Source organism: Tetranychus urticae, chromosome 1, assembly GCF_039701765.1.
Source record: "Tetranychus urticae isolate SD_2017Ah chromosome 1, NJAU_TeUrti_SD_1.0, whole genome shotgun sequence".
Taxonomy (NCBI): Eukaryota; Metazoa; Arthropoda; class Arachnida; order Trombidiformes; family Tetranychidae; genus Tetranychus; species Tetranychus urticae.
The window spans coordinates 1,053,209-1,071,475 of NC_142958.1; the positions used below are offsets into that span (position 1 = coordinate 1,053,209).

Genomic DNA, 18,267 nt, shown 5'->3' on the forward strand with positions numbered 1-18,267 from the left:
GAAACCTGGTATTGGTTTCGGTATTTTCATATTGTTGCCAATTTCCATAGTAATAATGTTATATTTACAATTACAATAAATCCATCGGCGATGGGAATAGCAAAAAAATCTAGCGCTTACGCGTCCACGGGAAGTTTTGTTTTCTTTATGAATGAATGTTTGATTTAAAGTTGAATATGGCTTTTTTGAACGTGATAGTTGCTTGTTATTGTTGATGTTTACATGAATAAATAGGTTCATCTTTTCAGGTATAATAATCCCCTTCGGCTTTGATCAATTTTTACAATTTTCCTTCGTTTTTTTAAGAAATTTACTCGATGTTACAACATAGATCTGAAAAACAGGTAAGAAAACGTCCAAAGCTGGGTGACAGGAAAACAACTGTTGAAGTGTTTTTCATCTTTATCGATTTACATGCCCAAAGTCGATTGCAAAATGAAAAGTGACAATGATATAAAGGTACAGAACAGAAATGATGATGTTAATTCGAATATATAATGATAGATGAATCGAAATGTTCTTCGGGTCGCTCCTTATTTATCCAATTTTAGGTGGTATTGTGAATCTTTATGTTGTAGTTGTTCTTGTTGATTAAATGGCAATTAGCATATCTATTTATTTGCCTTAAAGCTTTTATTCATTGAAGGCAATGATATGGTTTAATCAATTTTTACAGTGGAATAGATTTTTCTCACAAAAGCTGATGTTCCAAGGTATCCGAATGTACCTAAAATTGAAAAAAGCATTAATGTTAGTAAATAGATTTATAGCACTAATTAAATGAGTATCGATAAAAGTAGATAATTTACGCTATAACTCATAAAAAATAAGATTCATATGCATTTTTATACACAAATGTATAAAAAAGCAACACAAGAGCATTATCTTATTACTTTGAGACTAATAGACTTAGGTATTGAAGACTAAGATGAGAAAATCTAATTTTGATCGATTGCAAGAGATATGTTAATAATACGAGATTCGTTAAGACATCAAATACTTACCACACATTAATCCTAAGGCAAGACAAAATAGTGCCATATGGCCAAAATAGAAGACTGTTTGATAAAGACCATACATTTTAGTTTTAAAGAAGAAATAATAAATTGAATATAAATAAACGTAGCCAGCAGTTGATGCTCCAGCCATGAAGCTCGTCCATTGCCTAATTAAAGTTGAAAAAAGAAAGTAAATAATTGAATAAGTTTGATGAATCAAATAGAAAGTAAAATTTTGCATCAAAAGGCAGAAGTATAATCTGCTAAAGGTTCAGTTGAAGAGCTGTCAACGAATGTTGTTGAAGTGACAACAATAGGATGACGATCTCAACTAAACTAGGGTAAAAATAGAAAAATTTAGATAGATAAATGTAGACTAAATATTCACCATCGATAATCTTCAGCATTGAGAAGGAAATAGGTGCAAACGATTGTTACACAAACAGTGACCACAGATAAGATGAGGAATACCAAAAGCATGAAACCATATACATAGTAGATTTTGTATGCCCAGAAGGAAGTAAAAATGAAGTACATTTCAATAAAAATAGAACCGAAAGGAAGAATTCCTCCAAGTAGAACAATCATTTCTGGCTCCATAAACCATTTCTTTTCAGGTATTGGTCGAGGAACAGCATTTACACGACATGGATAATTTGACTGACCAGATAGATTGCGGCCCAAAACAGTTCCGATGAGAGTAAGAGGAAGGATAACGAAAAGACAGATACAAGTGACCGCTACCATTGAGCCAAAAGGAATAGCACGAGAAGCGTGATAATAAATAGCGATGAAGTTTATTAAGAAAGCTGTACCGCAGATTATTGAAGGATGAAAGAATGCTGAAAGGAACATTTGCTTAATCCAGTTTCGACCACCATATTGAGCATACAGTGAACCACCAAAGTAACCGTTGATAGGAGAGGTAGCTGCATAAACGAACATAGCTGTGGACAAAAGGGAACCTCTTTCGGTGTAAAGTTCACCCATGATGGCAAATATGGTTACAATGAAAGTTACAGAAGCAATCTGATAACCAGTTCCAATCAAAATGGATAACATCATTGGATAAGATGGGTTTCTGAAAACATCACCATGAACTTGTTTCCAACCATATTCATCGCCGAGATCTCTTTCCATATCATCGATATCTTCATCTTTGCTGTATCTAGCGTAATCTTTTCTCAATGTTCGCATAAGAATCATGGAAACCAAACCAACTAAAAATATAACCATCATGAAAGAATTGAATATGGAAAACCAGTGAATTCGATGTTGGAAGAAACTAGCGTCCAAATATTTATCGAATCGATGCTCAAACTTAATAGATGATTTTTTCCAGTTGACTTCATAAGTGAATTCAAGCTTGGTTCCTAGTTCAAGTTTTGCTTTTCCATCGGTGGTCAGATTAACATCAACAATTTGGTTACCATTGTAACCAATATCAAATTTCTTGTGAGTATACAGGTAATAACTATTATCTGTCTCATCGTGTTCACCAACTACTCCCCAAATTGGTAATCCATCTATGTACATTTCATACCAATAATAATTTTTGACTGCATAAATAAATGCTTGCAACTTTTCCTCGCTCAGAGTTACATGGCAGTAAGGAGTCTTGGCAACGTTGGCTGTGGAAATCAAAAAAGCAAAAGGATTACAGTGTAGTTTAAAATATACGATAGAAAAACTGGACTTTTAAGCGAAAATAATACAAGTATTTAGTATTGTTCGTACCACAGAAGTATTTAATATAATGAAGAATGATCTTGAAAGTAAAAGCTCAAATATAAATGATAAACATTTGTTTGAATTAGAACACGTCACTCAATAATATGATCATATTCTAACAATTTCAATAAATTTAATTTTATTCAAAATTTTATTTACCTTTGAAATCAATATCAAGTCCACTAAATACAAGTTCAACACCTTGAAGGGCCTCCGCCAAGGTTTCATGGTAATGGGAAATTGTTTTTTTGGGACCAGGACAGAACGGCAAAGAAAAATAGGTATAAGTTTCTTGTCTATTCGGATATGGACCAACAGTGTTCATCCACAGAACAACTTCATCATTATCTTCATACTATGAATAGGAGATTAATTTGCACAATTGGTAATAATTTATGAAATGCATGGTAATATAGATAGAACCGGAGGTGTCGATGTTGATAACAATGATTAAGATTATGAATAGATGGAAAAAGAGTGAGTTGGAGAAAAAAATCAGATGAGTGAAAGATGCAAACATAACAAGTAAATTTTCAAGAAAAAATGGTGATAACAATAAGAATATATACAACTGGAAACATGTGAATCCATCAGTATAAATCAGACAATTTAACAAACTGTTGAATTGTAGTAATAAAATTGTAAAACAAACCTTATGGTCATGTTCATCACTTTGGGTTTGGTTGATAATGGTTAAAAGAATGGTTAAGACAATAGTTACCGATCTTAACCTAATATGATGATTACTCATTTTATAAAGATATTGGATTAACACAAATCTAAAAAAAGGAAAACAAGAAACTAATAAGAATGATTAATTGAATCAGAAGAAGCTGGCACAATCAATTAAATCCCTAACTATGTGTGTCTAAAAAAGACAAGAGTTTATACACAATTGGAAAAAGAAAGTAGGGTTTTCAGATGATGTCAAAGATCCCGATGTTTAAAGACAAATGCAGCTTTTAGCTGTATTAGACTAATAGTCACACTATTCTATTATTGATTCGGCAAGTTTTTTTACAATTTACTGAGGTAATAATGAAAATCAACTCTAATCTTTAATTTAAAAATTAAAATCAAGTTGAACCGCAATCAGAAAAGTCCAAATATTGTTAAATTAAAGAATGACAGTTTAAGCAAAAGAAACGGATTGCTTGTCTTTAAAAAGGAAAATAAATTTAATTGTTAATGAGCCAGAATGAAATGCTGATCATTTTAAGAAAAAGCCTTAAAAAGGATTTATTTCTGCAGCAAATAATTTGATTAAACTGTTTGTAGCTTATTCACAATTGATTAAAATTTAAATTTTAAAAATAACTGTTGTTTCCAAGTAAAGGTGTGCGTTATAGAAACGACTGTCTAAAAGATGCGCTTATCTTTAATAAACTGATGTGCTTGACATCATCTGAAACCAGGTTGTCTCAATTGGTGTCTGTAATTCTGTTTAATTGTAAATTTATATTTTTTGCTTCTCTTTATAATTAATTTTATCAAAGTTCTATTTGAATGCCAACATTTAATCATTTAATTTATCTTAATATTTATCCTTTTTTGGTCTTTTTTGAATTGTGTTTAAATCTGTTTTCAAGCAAAGAGCCGACATCAGCATTCAGGTTGTAATATAAAAAAAGGTCTACCCTCTAAAATCATTTTTATTTTCTCCGTCATATAATGTCTCTTGAATTGTCCTCACCACCAAGCCTTGATCAAGTATTAGAGGCTGTGAGTAGATTCTATCGAAATGAGGCTTGTACGGATAAAGAAGCTAAAGAGATGGCTGGAAAATGGCTCGAAAGTATACAAAAGAGCGTCTACGCTTGGGAAATAGCTGACCAACTGCTAATCAGAAGAAGTGATGTTGAAACATGTTACTTTGCTGCTCAAACTTTGCGAATGAAGCTTCAGAATAGCTTCTCTGAACTTCCTCCAGACTCATACACATCTCTGCGAAATTCAATAATTAACCATTGTAAAGAAATCAATGTTAAAGTTATTCAAACACAATTATCACTATGTATTACTTATTTAGCCATCTTAGGTAAGTATTCAATTTTTACCATTCGAGTCTCCTATTCGGCTTTTTATTGCATTTATCCAATATCTATTATGTTTTCTCCTGGAAAATTTAGATGTTTCTTGGACTAATCCTGTCGAGGAAATAGTTGCCAGTGGCCTTGACTATTATGTGGTTGTCGAGATTTTGACTCTACTACCAGAAGAGCTTAATCAATCTAGAAACCCTAATTTGAAAAGTGTTGGAGGTAACCGAAGAACTGTGATGCTTAAGTACCTAACCAGTATTGGCCCAAAAATGGTAACCTTTCTATACAATACTATGAGAGAAATCAAGTGTCAACTCACCAAAGATACAGCAGAAGAGCCTGAATCAAAACAACAAATTGCTGAAAAATTGTTCGCCAAAATTTATCGATGCTTAGGAGCCTGGTTAACTATTATCGATGCTAGTGATATTAATTGCATTGAACCCTTATTAACTGCAATTTTCAGCTCACTTCAAGATCCAAATACACCAGATACAATTCATGACGCTGCAGCTGATACAATTTGTAGTGCTGCTCTTCTTTGTGAGGAATATGACAAATATCATCATTTAACTCATTATTTGTTGATTCAGATTTACCAATTAGAAGGTGTTTATCAACATTCTGTCAATAATGAAGACATAGATAAATCAGTCAATTTCAGCCGTATTTTCACTGAAATGGCGGAATCAGTTGTCAACCCACTAATCATAGGAGATGGACAAATACCTGTCAATTCACCCGTCTCGGGACTTGATCTAGTTAGTCTTTTACTTAGATGTGTTGATCATTATGATTTTGAAGTGGCTGAAATTACTTTCCAATTTTGGTACCGTTTTGCCGAACTCATCTGTAAACGAAACAATCATGTGGCCCAAACTTACAGTCAACATGTTATTAAACTTTTAGATGGTTTAACAATTCACTGTCAACTAGATACTGATCAAGAACATTTATTAACTCCACAATCGGACCTTCAAGAGTTTCGTATTCGAGTCAAAGATTTAGTCAAAAAGGTGATTGTCATTGTGGGTGCTTCCACTTATATTCGCCATAACAACATCGTCACCAGCCTGAAAACTTCCTTTGGTCAAATGAGCAAAGATCAAATTTCATGGGAGCAAGACGAGGCTTATCTTTTCATGATTCTTTGTCTTATAAAAGATATCTATGATGACTCAGCCCTGGTTACTGATGTAGTCAACCTTATTTTATTCACCCGCCAATGTCAATTTAACCCTAATACTGGTGTACAAGTACGAACCCTACATCCACAAATATTTGCTACATGCTGTAACATATTAGGTGAATTAAGTGATTGGTTTGAAAATCAGCCAACAATTTTATTTAATCATGTTCTTGACTACCTCTTACCTTTGGTTACCACCAACAATTCCCAAGATAAATCAATGGTTGAAATGTCTAAATCACCATCTACATCAGAGTCCAGCGTAAGCCTTTCATCCATTGCAGCTTCAGCGTTAAATCAAATAATTAGCTGTTGCGCTGCGCGACATCTCATCGGTAATGATACCATCATCGAATTACTGATGCGTATTTGTATTCAATCGGATGTTCTCAATGAAGCCGCTGTCCATAATTTGCTTCAATGTTGTTCAACCGTAGTTAGCCAATCTACTGAAAATAAAAGTCGAATCGACCAAGAGATTGTGGTTGTTAAACTCTTAGAACCCAGTGTTGGATGTCTAAGTCGAATTGTCAGCGGAACACTTGAGGCTGGCAAAGCAGATCCTGTTATTTACATGGATCGTATTTCTTCCATCTTCCGATGTCTACGCCTTAAACCGAGGATACCTAATCTAACACCTAATGAATCTCCTCTAGATATTAGGGTAATGGAATTATGGAAATTAATTGATGCCGTTCTCAAACACACCTCAAGCACAAGCGATTCTCGTACAGTTGAAAAAGCTTGCAGATGTCTTCGATATGTGATTCGATGTTTAAAACCAATTCATTTATTAATCCCGGTTGCTGAATGCATTGTCAACCTTTACTCTCAATTTCCTCAGCACTCATGTTACCTATACTTAGCATCTATTTTGGTCGATGAATTTGGTGATACCGGAGACTTATCTTTAACAGATGCAGACAGGGAAAAAATTGACAATGGATTATTAGAAATGTTAACTCATTTTTGGAGACCTACTTTTGCTCTCCTCAGCGGTCAGCGTGTTGAATTGAGAAATCACCCTGAAACCATTGATGACTTTTTTAGACTCTGTACAAGGTATTTATTTGCTTTAACTTTGATTTTCAATTTTTTCCATGGATTTATTTCAATTCCTAACATGTATCTTTTTCTTTGACAGATATTTACAAAAAAATGGTTTACGCTTCCTGTCATTCTCTATGCTTGGTCAAATTCTTGAACTATCTTTAGCCTCATTAGCCTTAGATCATCGGGAAGCAAATACGTCTGTCTGTAAATTTATAGGAGAACTCATCGAAACTGGTAAAGATCCGAAAGCACTTCCCATTATTCGTGATCAGGTTGAACAGTTATTGACTGCGTGTTTAGGAAATGATGATTGCTATGGACAAAAACTGACAAACACGTTAATGAATTGTTCTTTAACCACATTACCATCATTTTATATACCTGATATGGCTGATATCTTGTGGAGATTATTAAATTGGGATAAAACAAGAGCCTGTTTATGGCTTGAAAAAACTCTCCAGGCTGTTTCAATTCATCTACAACCGACGACACCCGATGCAGCCCCACTACAGTTGCAGGAATTCTATGAGACAATAAAAAAGTAAGTTATTAAGATGAAAATAAAATAAATTTAAAAATGAATCTTTATTTTATTTACTAATTGTTCTTTTCTCGTTTTCCCCTTTTTCACAGTGCATCCAATATGAAATTACTCATATCCTCAATGAGAAGTTTATCGAGAACCTATCGATGATGAATTAGAGACAAAATTATAACAACTTGACGACAATCTATTATCTTGACTTTTAAATTACAATAATAATAACAATGATATTAATACTAATAATAACAAAACTTGATCAGCGAATTCTGCGAGTTGTCAAAAAATTTAAGATTTGATGTCTACAAAGATTTTATTTATCAAAATCAACTCTGTTTTCAACATCATCAAAATAACTTGTTAATTGGTGAACTCACCTTAACATGATTAAAAAAAGAAAGATCTGTCAGAAAATCGTATGCAAATGATAATACTTTTGCTTTTTGCTGCTTTCCTCATCACTTTAGATTGTAAATTAAAGAAATGAAATTTCAAATCAACAATTATATTCGGTTTCATGAAAAATTGATCTAATGATTGTCTCAGAGGAGTTACGATAAAATTCAATACAGTGGTGGTCTGGGTTAAATCAATGAATAAAGGTACCAATAAGATCGAATTTTATTTTGCTCAGTTTTCTATTTAATTGTGATTTCTTATCTTTACGAACTAAATATGCTCAAGATAGTCCAAAAGAGATAATAAAAATTAACTCTGACCAATACCAATTGGTATCACAACCTGCAAAGCGATCCTGTAGATGATGGATATAATAAAGCAACCAGTTCCTAATTATTTTAAATTCATACATTTATTTGAAGAGGTAATTTTAATTTATGTCATGTGTGTTCATATCAAAGCAGAAGATCTTTCCATTCATAATATTCAGGAATCAGAAGATGAAAAGTATGGGATATTCTTCCCGCTATTTCTCGCTTTAAAGCTATTGTTGGTGAATCAAATGTTATTTTGTGCCATTATTTTTGTGATTTTAGTTATTTAGTGGATCAAATTATAAATTGTACTCTTTGGTTAATCAGAACAACAATTTGCTTGAAATTGTGCAAAAACAATACTCAAAGGATCTCCAATTGTTTTATTTTTATTTTGTTGGTCATATCTTTTGTTACCCTTTTTAATCAACCTCTAATCTTTTTTCACTTTTCATGCTCATCATTATCAAGTCTATTTTTTGTTGATATTAGTTTTCATTCATTTCGGTAATAATGCACAAGCCGAACCCGTTTCCTATCTATTCATATGTTAAACAATCTGACAGGTTTTTTGATTATTTTAATATGATCGCCATCAGTTGAAAATCAAGGATAAAACTAAAGAAAGAATAAACTCGTTCAGCTTATCGCCCATTAATGCAAAAATAATTGGATAACAATTCAAAAGACTGGAACAAAGGAGAGCCAAATTGAATAAGTCAACGGTCATCTTGACCAACAAGAGTAACCAGCCTACAATAATAACAATGATCTAGCTTTAAACTGTTCAACCACAAAGCATAACGTTACATTGAAAGTATCGATACAACTCCAAGTGTAAGTGAATCAAATCACTTTCAAAGTCACTAAATTCTGGTTGGAGAAACAGCCATTAATTTGAATAAACTTCAGCCAACTCAATGATAGCTTATTAGTGTAAAATGTTCAATAATGAAATTAACAATATCTAACTCTATTAATCTTTTCAGATCATGAAAGTGACTCGAAGTGGCGGATAAGTGGTTCACTAGTGATTCAAACCAAATACAGAATAAATGAGCCAACAAATCCAGCCATCAACTAATCATCTCGCTTTTTTTTGTTGATTATTTTTGTACACATTATGATATCAACAATAAATTACCACACCTTACACTGCCATTCTCACGTTATGCTCAAAGCATTTGATTCTCAATTTCATAAACTATTTAATTCAACTTTATTTTGTTTATTATCTTGTAACTTGATTTTTATCATTTTTCAATTTCATTGTTTTCAACATATAATTCCAGTATTTTGTTTTCATATCATTAAATCAATCCTTTACTAATCTTATTTATATTTCATTTTAATTAAGATGCTAGACCTGATCGCCAACTATTTATCTAAGGTGAAATCAATTTTATTTAATCGTAAGCTGATCAGAAGCCACAATTCATGGTATTATTCAAATATAAATCAGCGCTAAATAGTGCTATTAATCACTCGATGGGATTCATTCAATTTCCAATCGCTCAGTTAGCTTCAGCTTAATTCAATTAAATCCCTATCTGATCATAATCTCTTCATTGCCATTACATGAAGCTCTATTGGTACAATCAAACATTTACAATTTCACCTTGATAAACTTACAAAATGTTTAATTTAATTGTTTAGTAAAGGGTCAACTCAAGCATCGTCCCTCTCATTCACATTTTAATTAACAGTTGTTCCCTTAGTTTTCCCTCTATTTTTACATGGCAGTATGGTGCCACATCAGTACGTCTTGTAAGTGGTAAGATCTGTCGACTTTAGGGGCTCATAACTCCTAATTAGACGGTTCAAGCCCTTCTCGAGGTATTATAAGGAGCCTATCAATCTAACAAATTGTAAGTAACTTCAAGAAACTGTGAAATTAAAGAAACAACTTTGCCCATTGGTCTCTCGTAGTGAATCACGACAACTGCGATCAAGTGTCGGGGTAATTTTCGAATCAGGTACCAATGTGTACCAAACCAATAGGCACATACCAATCACAAACGATGATTGGTACACACATTCAATAAGTGAAGATAAAGAAAAAAATCTCCGCTTTTTCACCATGCAATGGATGAAAAAAAAAGTCTTCCATCAAATCTGCTTGATCTGATTTGCTTTTGTGTTGCTATTTTTTATTTGTTGTATTGGTGAACATCATTAAACCGTGATCAGGCGTCAATATGAAATCAATTGTTTGATTCACGTTAAAGAACTTTGATGAATGATGAATAAGCTGATTAATTCCTGGGTGATGGTGATTAGTCTAATGACTTACCGAGTGAGACCCCATCATTACTTGCTCATAATAATGCTGATGATCATTTAGAAAGACATAAAAAAAGGTCCAAAAAACAACTCAGAGTTCTGATGTTAATCACGGAGAGAGGCAAAGGGATGGACAGAGTGAAGAGTTGTCTACATGAGGTGCAAAAAAAACTAGGTGAAAGTGAATAATGATGATGATAATCATTTTCTAGCAAGCTGATTAATTGTCCCAATTACGTGACCATAACCTTATATAAAGGTCAAAAAGGAACAGGTCATGTACAAGTCCATGTTGAATGGTCAATGTGAATGGGAATGGTTTTCTGGTGATTTAGTTCACACCGATTCTGTCGGAGTCTATTATTGTTTAATCTGTGACGCTGAACTTTTTTCATCTAAAACAAAATACCGAGCGTATTTTTTTCATTTTACGGCTGCATGCTGGCATAACTCACGAACGGTTAGTGCGACAGACTTCAGACTTGAACCATAAGCTTATCTAGATTGCACAACGATAAGTTCAAGTGCTCAAGGTTATTCAAGGTCAATTCTTCATTTGACCTCTAATTGACATTAAAAGGTCATTTTCTGAAATCGCAAAATTTTTCTGACCCCATAGTGTTAGTTACATGTTCATTACTCATACTGGCTAAAGGATATGGGTGATCACTCAACATTCAGTTGATCAGGAAAAATTCATTCCATCTTTCCAATGATAACAGTTATCAATATGTGACTAACACTATGGGGTCAGAAAAATTTTGCGATTTCAGAAAATGACCTTTTAATGTCAATTAGAGGTCAAATGAAGAATTGACCTTGAATAACCTTGAGCACTTGAACTTATCGTTGTGCAATCTGAATAAGCTTATGGTTCAAGTCTGAAGTCTGTAGCACTAACCGTTCGTGAGTTATGCCAGCATGCAGCCGTAAAATGAAAAAAATACGCCCGATATGATGCTAGTTGTGGTTGGCCATCCTTTTACGATGCAATTGACCAATCAAGAGTCATTCTTACTCCAGATCATACTGCTTCTCGAACCAGAACAGAAGTTAGCTGTGCTCGTTGTGATGCCCATCTTGGTCATTTCTTCCAAAAGGAGACGACACCTACTGATTCAAATCAGCTGCAAATGGCCCTCGTTATTTTGCTTTACAAGAGTCATGTTTTCCCAATAAATCCGCAATAATATACTGATGCTATGTTTAGAAGGGATTTGGCTGAATGTTTTACACCCGATCTAATGCCATGGCATTACGCTATACCAAAAGGACAAGATTATCGAAGGGTTGAATGGATAGGCTTGGCAGAATACTTGGAAATCAACAGAGGAAGAAGCCTAGTAATGCGTATTGAGAGAAGAACCGTCTCCAACATTTATGGCAAATATTTGTTCTTCGATCAGTTCAATGCAGATTGAATTTGCTTAATTGTTGAATTTCGCCTTCTTTAAAAGAGTCATATACCGGGCGTATTTTTTTCATTTTACGGCTGCATGCTGGCATAACTCACGAACGGTTAGTGCGACAGACTTCAGACTTGAACCATAAGCTTATCTAGATTGCACAACGATAAGTTCAAGTGCTCAAGGTTATTCAAGGTCAATTCTTCATTTGACCTCTAATTGACATTAAAAGGTCATTTTCTGAAATCGCAAAATTTTTCTGACCCCATAGTGTTAGTTACATGTTCATTACTCATACTGGCTAAAGGATATGGGTGATCACTCAACATTCAGTTGATCAGGAAAAATTCATTCCATCTTTCCAATGATAACAGTTATCAATATGTGACTAACACTATGGGGTCAGAAAAATTTTGCGATTTCAGAAAATGACCTTTTAATGTCAATTAGAGGTCAAATGAAGAATTGACCTTGAATAACCTTGAGCACTTGAACTTATCGTTGTGCAATCTGAATAAGCTTATGGTTCAAGTCTGAAGTCTGTAGCACTAACCGTTCGTGAGTTATGCCAGCATGCAGCCGTAAAATGAAAAAAATACGCCCGGTACTACTTCAGAAGAGTGATTTCACCGTTGTCTAGTTAGCTTATCAAAATTCCTTCTATTAATTTTTGAGCATAAATTTTTTACGATTTTCAAATTAATGATTACGTTTATTCTTATAAATTTTTCACTCATTTCCAGCTTTATTGCTCAGTGAGTCCATTTATTTGCAATTTATATTGATTGTATTTACATTTTTTCAAAAATATTATTTACGGTGGAAAATATTGACATGTAACTCTGTCTGCTTGGAAAGACAATTAGTTCAATAATAAAGAGTATATATTAGCAAAAAAGGCAAGAAAATTAAAATTTTCATAACAAAAATATTAATCAGATGAATTAAAAAATTAATGTAAAAGTATTTTTACGCCGAAAAAAAGGTTTTGTTCACAAAAAAATTAGTAACTAGACGTTAGCCAAAATAAATGGTCAAAGTAATATTGATGACATTTTTGATTGAGATGATGACACAAAATAATGATGATATAAAATATTACAAGTACCTTGTTTTGAAAAACCCTGTTATGCTGTTATAAGGAATGTTATACGTGAAGTCAGTTACTTTAGAGTCTTGGCGACGTTTTGAGTACATTGGTCGACTAAATTTGTGTGCGTGTCCTAAGTCCAGGGGAGAAGAGGGATGATGATGGATATGATGATGTAAAGAGGTGTGATAAGGCGAAGCAATATCTTTGTAAGGTGTTCTTGGAATGTATTGTATTTTAATTAAAAATAGTAATGAATTGCAGTCACTGAGAAGCAAGTAAAACAATGAAAAGCAGAAAAATGAAAAAATCTTAAAAAAATTGTGAATCACTTTCCAGCGACTTCAATAGATTTCAATGCAGAATCTTAACTTTAAAGTGCCTAAATATCAATAACCGCGCACCGGCGTAAAAAAAGCAAAAATACGTGTCTAATTATTTTTTGCCCTCTACAATATAAACTCGAAAAAAATCGAAAATGATCGTACAAGCAAGGTCACTTTCCTTGTAAGTAAGCAATCAAGTAATCAATGTTTGAATATCTTTAATTTATCAACTACTCTTTGATTTGGATTAGCGAAGCTCTCAAATATTTGTTCTGTGATCGAAGTGAAATTATTTTTTTGTGTTAGTATTGACGAAAATTTCTCTCAATCCTTAATTTTGTTTGAAAGCAAACGTATTCAAAATTGTCTTCTGTATTAAACAAAGCAAAGCTTTCAATCCAATTTCTCATTGTGTTTGCTATCGAACGCTTTCAAGATTGTGTTCAATAAAATATTGATGAGCGTTTGCTCTCAATTAGACCTTTGCTGAGCATTGCTCGCAAACACACCTTCATCACTAGAGCTTCAAATTCAAACACTCAGAATTAAACTATTAAAGATCACATTGACATTTGATTAAAAAATATTTGCCCTTAAGTAACTGAATCTGCGGAACTTCATTTTTTCCTGTCGTCCTGATATTTTACGCTTTAACCACCATCGCCTTTTAAATCTCAAAGTCAATTGTCGAGTCGAGTAGACCTGTCAAGCTCGACACATTGGGCAAGAGTTAAAAAATTGAAAATCAGGAAATTGCCCGAATCAACCTCGAGTTAGTTATTTCAAATTATTTGCTGTATCGGAAATGTCTGAGCAATTTAAATCACCTGAAGCTATTATAACAGTTGAGAAAACAAATCATGAAAAGGTCGCGATAACTGCATTATTTGGTACAGGCGCTGACTCTACAGCGATTAAGACTGAAATTGCTAAGCATTTGGGAATGAAAATTTACAGATTTAAACAAAAATTTATGGAATTCGATACATCCATAATCGAATCTGTAGGAGTTACTCAAGCACGATTCAAACTTAAAGATCCACCTAAAGAAGACTTTATGAGAATTTATGTCTTCGATAAACTGAACTACGATTTAATCCTTGGTACAAATTTTGCACATTGGAGTAGCACCTCAGCAATGGTGGTGAATCATTCCGAATGGACATTATTTCATTACAATAAAGGAAGATCTACTCCATTCCAGTTAACAATTGAAGTTCCTGATAAAATAAGTTATGATGATATCTTCCGAAATCAATTCCTTAAAGTTTTTGGTCCTGAAATTGATGAAAAAACGGTGACAGAGCCTCAACCCTCAACAAGTGCAAATTTTGATCAAAAGCCTAAACCAAAGAAACACGAAAATGAATATAAACTGAAAGAAAAGAAAAGAATTGAAGAAAGGGCGAGAAAAATCAAAGAAAATCAAGAAATAACGCTCAACATTTCCTCCAAATCAGGCAAAAAGTAATCGAAATCCTAAGAAGATATAAAAGAATAGTCTCAGGTCAAGTTCACGATTTCAAAGTCCTACTAATCAATCCAGTCGGTGACAACTATCTCAGCAAAATCATTTGCGTTTCTTAAATACTCAAGTAAGTAAAGCAAGAATAAATCAATCAAAATAAAGGATTTACTCTAACGTGGTCACTCATTCAGTTTGTATTAACAGTTGTTTCTTTAGCTTTTCCCTCTGATTTGCTTTATTCCTTTTCCTTTCTCAACAGTATTTAAGCAAGCCAAATTGAATTATGTGCTAAATCATATTTAATTGTATTAATTACTCTTTATAATACATACAATACATTGGGTTCTTTATGAATTATTAATTCCTTTATTTATCCATTCACTAAGTCACCATTCGGTTGAATTTTAAAAGTTGTGTCAATAGATGATTCAATTGATCTAGGTTTAACTTGGTCTTCAGATTGGACGTGTCTCTGATAGAAATGCCAGAAATTACAATTATTCTGCCAATCATCGGATAAAAACAGCGGTAAATGGGAAATGTCTAGAAAGGTGGAAAGTAAATATTGAAATGTTAGAAGAGTGATCACAAAAGGGCAAAATGTGAATTATTGTGAGGGTTAGGAATCCAAAACTGGTTTCAATGAAGCAAAGAGTAAATTACAAAAGCAATTGTGTTAAATTTGAAAATTTAAACCTTACCGATTCTCTCACCTAGAAACTTCCGGAGTTTGATTCCATCTGAAATGGTAAAAAAAGGTAATAATAATAAAAGGTAGTTATAAAGATAATCATTTTAAAACATCTCTTATTCGGCTTTTCTTGTAATACAAAATATCATGAGCTTTCTCTTTCTTTCTTATCTTATTTCTTTGGGTTCATTTCCTGGTTTATAAATCTACTTACCAATAACATGTTCATTTAAATAAAGACATTAGGAGAGAAAACAAAAAACTCATAACTGTATTTGATTGAGAAAAGTAAATAAGCAAGCAAACAAAAGACCTTAACCTTACCTGCTTTTACCACCTTCATCTGTATCAACAATATTTTTAACAGCTTCTTCAGGCCATAACCGTGACTCTTTAAGAGGTTTCATTTTTATCGCACTTTTTATACCATTTTGCGTTTCTTCAACCAACATTTGTAATAATAATTGAAATATAACATTCAATCTAGCCATCTACTGAGATACTCAGAAGTCCACTTCATGTTTATGTATTTTCTCACTGCTTGTTGCATTTCCCTGTTGTTTAGTTAACTTTTCAGATCAATCCTTTGATTTTCTTTTGTCCAGTTTTTGTCCATCCAAAAATAGTCCCAAGTAAGATCCATTTATATTAAATTGGTTGACAGCTGGTTAAGAAGTCCATCTTGTTAACCTGTAAGGGAATACACAAAGCAAAAGAAATGAATAAGTAAACAATGAATCTCACCAAATGACTACTTTACAATTAAATTGTAATAAAACTGTTTTACTGTTTTAATTACGATTATCAAAACCAACAGTTAACATTATGCTACATTAAATTTGAACAAAAATTGGAAACAATAAACTATTCAGAAAAATTTCTCATTTTGTATTTGAATCTAAGAAATGAAACAACTTGAAGTTATCACTGTGTGTAATTATACTCAAAGGTTCCCAAAAAAGGTTTAATTAAATAAATGATGATTGTTATACCAATGGTTGGTTGACTTTGATTGGTAAGGTAACTAAATTAGCTATGCAATATATTTAACTTTAATTAATTTCAGACTTAGGATAAATCTTAATTAAATTGCTAGCGTAAAAAACGAGCATCTCTCATCGTAGCCAGTGATAATTTCAAGGGACTTTTACTGCTGCAGTAATGCTGAAGGGACGGTCTGTGAGAAGATCTTAATTACTCTCAGGTAGGTATTATAATTAAACGAATGTTATTTAATAGGGAAAATGAAGCAATTGAGCTGATAAATGAGACATGAAAATTAAAATTTGCTGCTTTGATTTTAATTTACACTAAAAAGCTAAAGAGGGAGAAGCTGAATTGAAAGCAAATGAAGAGGCATGAAAAAGTAAACCAGACTTAAAACAGAGAAGAAAATAGGAAGATGAAGAGAAGGCAAGAATAACAATGCTAATGAGGAGGTGGAGGAGGATAAGCTAACAAAGTTAGGACCACCTCGGTGGGCTCAGTGAAGTCTCTTGTCAAATTAACTTGGTGGCCATAATAAAGTCAACATTTGCTTTTCCTCCTTCGGAATAAATTTCATCAGCAATCCTCCGTTGGGTTCGCTTTTCCTATGTCAGACCAAAATCACGGGTAACAGAGTATGAAGATAGTTTAAGTTCACATTTAAGGTTACATTTAAGGTCACATTTAAGGCCACATTTAAAACCACATGCAAGACCACAACGAGGATCCAAAAGCCAACCAAGGCTTCAACAGTCAGAAGATGCTTGCTTTTGTTGATTCAAACATAATTTACATTTTGACTTATAAGTTGATTTTGATAAAATTGATAAAGATGATGGTGATTAAGTTGATTGTTACTGTTATAAAATTTCGTTACTTTCACTAAAGTAAAATTGAAAAAAACAAATAATTAAGATTTGTATTAATTGAAAAGACGCCTCAACACAACAGCAGTTTAACCCGCCAAACCGTATGTTAATGTCGCCAACTCTCTACATTGTTTAGCGGTCAATTTAAATATTGTGAGTGGGATTAAATTTTGCTCATTATTATTATTTTTATTGTACTTTCAGGTTGATTGTTTAAGTTGCCAGTTTTGACAATCACTCTCTCTTCAAGTAACATACATATAATACTAGTTTGATTATGATTGAGATTGATTGAAGTGAAAACAAAAAATTGGTTGACCAAATAACAGCAAAATTTTTCACCATAATTTGAATGTAAATTAATTTCTGCTTTACCCTGATTGTTAACTATTAATATTATTTCAATTTGCTGTTACCATTTTCATCATGACCATCTTTGATGATAAAATTTCAACTGCAACTCATTTATCATGTAAACTGTGTTTATTTGCAATACTATTATTTCATTGAGTGTATACTGTTCATGTTATGTACGTTTAACCATTCAAATGCCCACATACAGAGTAAAAGTTGAAAGTATCTTTAAGTTGATTCTCGATGATTGATTAACTTGAAATTTTAATTAACTAAACCTTAAATTCAATCAATGATGTCAATGGTAACATTTATAAATCACGATCATTGGCAATTAAATGCGTCAACAAATGATACAAACCTCTCATCATTGAACCTCAAACAGAGTCCAATTCATTGTCTAAACCAATAGTAAAATTAAATATTGAATGTCTCTATTAACTGACCACAATTAGATAATCATTGCAATCACATTCCAGGTCAACCATCAGCAGGTCATTTCAATATCATACTTTGATTAACACAT

General features: G+C 32.8%; 2 protein-coding genes and 1 long non-coding RNA gene across 5 annotated transcripts; 1 reads left to right on the plus strand and 2 right to left on the minus strand.

Annotated features, from left to right (window-relative positions):
• Positions 1 to 177: 177 nt before the first annotated feature.
• Positions 178 to 3,603, minus strand: TM9SF3 (transmembrane 9 superfamily protein member 3). Its single transcript, XM_015937936.3, has 5 exons — positions 3,382 to 3,603; positions 2,889 to 3,084; positions 1,387 to 2,629; positions 1,005 to 1,165; positions 178 to 727 (listed from the first exon to the last, which is right to left on the minus strand). The coding sequence occupies exons 1-5, from the start codon at positions 3,478 to 3,480 to the stop codon at positions 660 to 662; spliced, it is 1,767 nt and encodes a 588-aa protein (XP_015793422.1). The 5' UTR covers positions 3,481 to 3,603; the 3' UTR covers positions 178 to 659.
• A 559-nt stretch (positions 3,604 to 4,162) lies between these two features.
• On the plus strand, positions 4,163 to 8,057 carry LOC107369966 (transportin-3). The gene is made up of 4 exons (XM_015937935.3): positions 4,163 to 4,767; positions 4,859 to 7,022; positions 7,105 to 7,554; positions 7,647 to 8,057. The coding sequence occupies exons 1-4, from the start codon at positions 4,401 to 4,403 to the stop codon at positions 7,705 to 7,707; spliced, it is 3,042 nt and encodes a 1,013-aa protein (XP_015793421.1). The 5' UTR covers positions 4,163 to 4,400; the 3' UTR covers positions 7,708 to 8,057.
• Positions 8,058 to 15,121: 7,064 nt separating this feature from the next.
• On the minus strand, positions 15,122 to 17,478 carry LOC107368198 (uncharacterized). Of its 3 annotated transcripts, none has more exons than XR_016198479.1 (4): positions 17,005 to 17,478; positions 15,856 to 16,221; positions 15,554 to 15,580; positions 15,122 to 15,310 (listed from the first exon to the last, which is right to left on the minus strand). It is a non-coding gene; the product is annotated as an uncharacterized LOC107368198 (long non-coding RNA). The 3 variants fall into 3 exon arrangements; XR_016198482.1 differs by having other exon boundaries at positions 15,122 to 15,383; XR_001570100.3 differs by having other exon boundaries at positions 15,122 to 15,383; positions 15,542 to 15,580.
• Positions 17,479 to 18,267: the final 789 nt, after the last annotated feature.

What these genes read in the sequence shown, in the direction of transcription:
- TM9SF3 (XM_015937936.3), bottom strand. Translation starts at nt 3,480, where the DNA reads ATGAGTAATCATCATATTAGGTTAAGATCGGTAACTATTGTCTTAACC. An exon ending in AATGCTGAAGATTATCGATG is followed by an intron (nt 1,166 to 1,386) that starts GTGAATATTTAG and finishes AACTTTAATTAG; the next exon opens with GCAATGGACGAGCTTCATGG. An exon ending in TGCCTTAGGATTAATGTGTG is followed by an intron (nt 728 to 1,004) that starts GTAAGTATTTGA and finishes TTTCAATTTTAG; the next exon opens with GTACATTCGGATACCTTGGA.
- LOC107369966 (XM_015937935.3), top strand. Translation starts at nt 4,401, where the DNA reads ATGTCTCTTGAATTGTCCTCACCACCAAGCCTTGATCAAGTATTAGAG. An exon ending in TACTTATTTAGCCATCTTAG is followed by an intron (nt 4,768 to 4,858) that starts GTAAGTATTCAA and finishes TGGAAAATTTAG; the next exon opens with ATGTTTCTTGGACTAATCCT. An exon ending in TTCTATGAGACAATAAAAAA is followed by an intron (nt 7,555 to 7,646) that starts GTAAGTTATTAA and finishes CCTTTTTCACAG; the next exon opens with TGCATCCAATATGAAATTAC.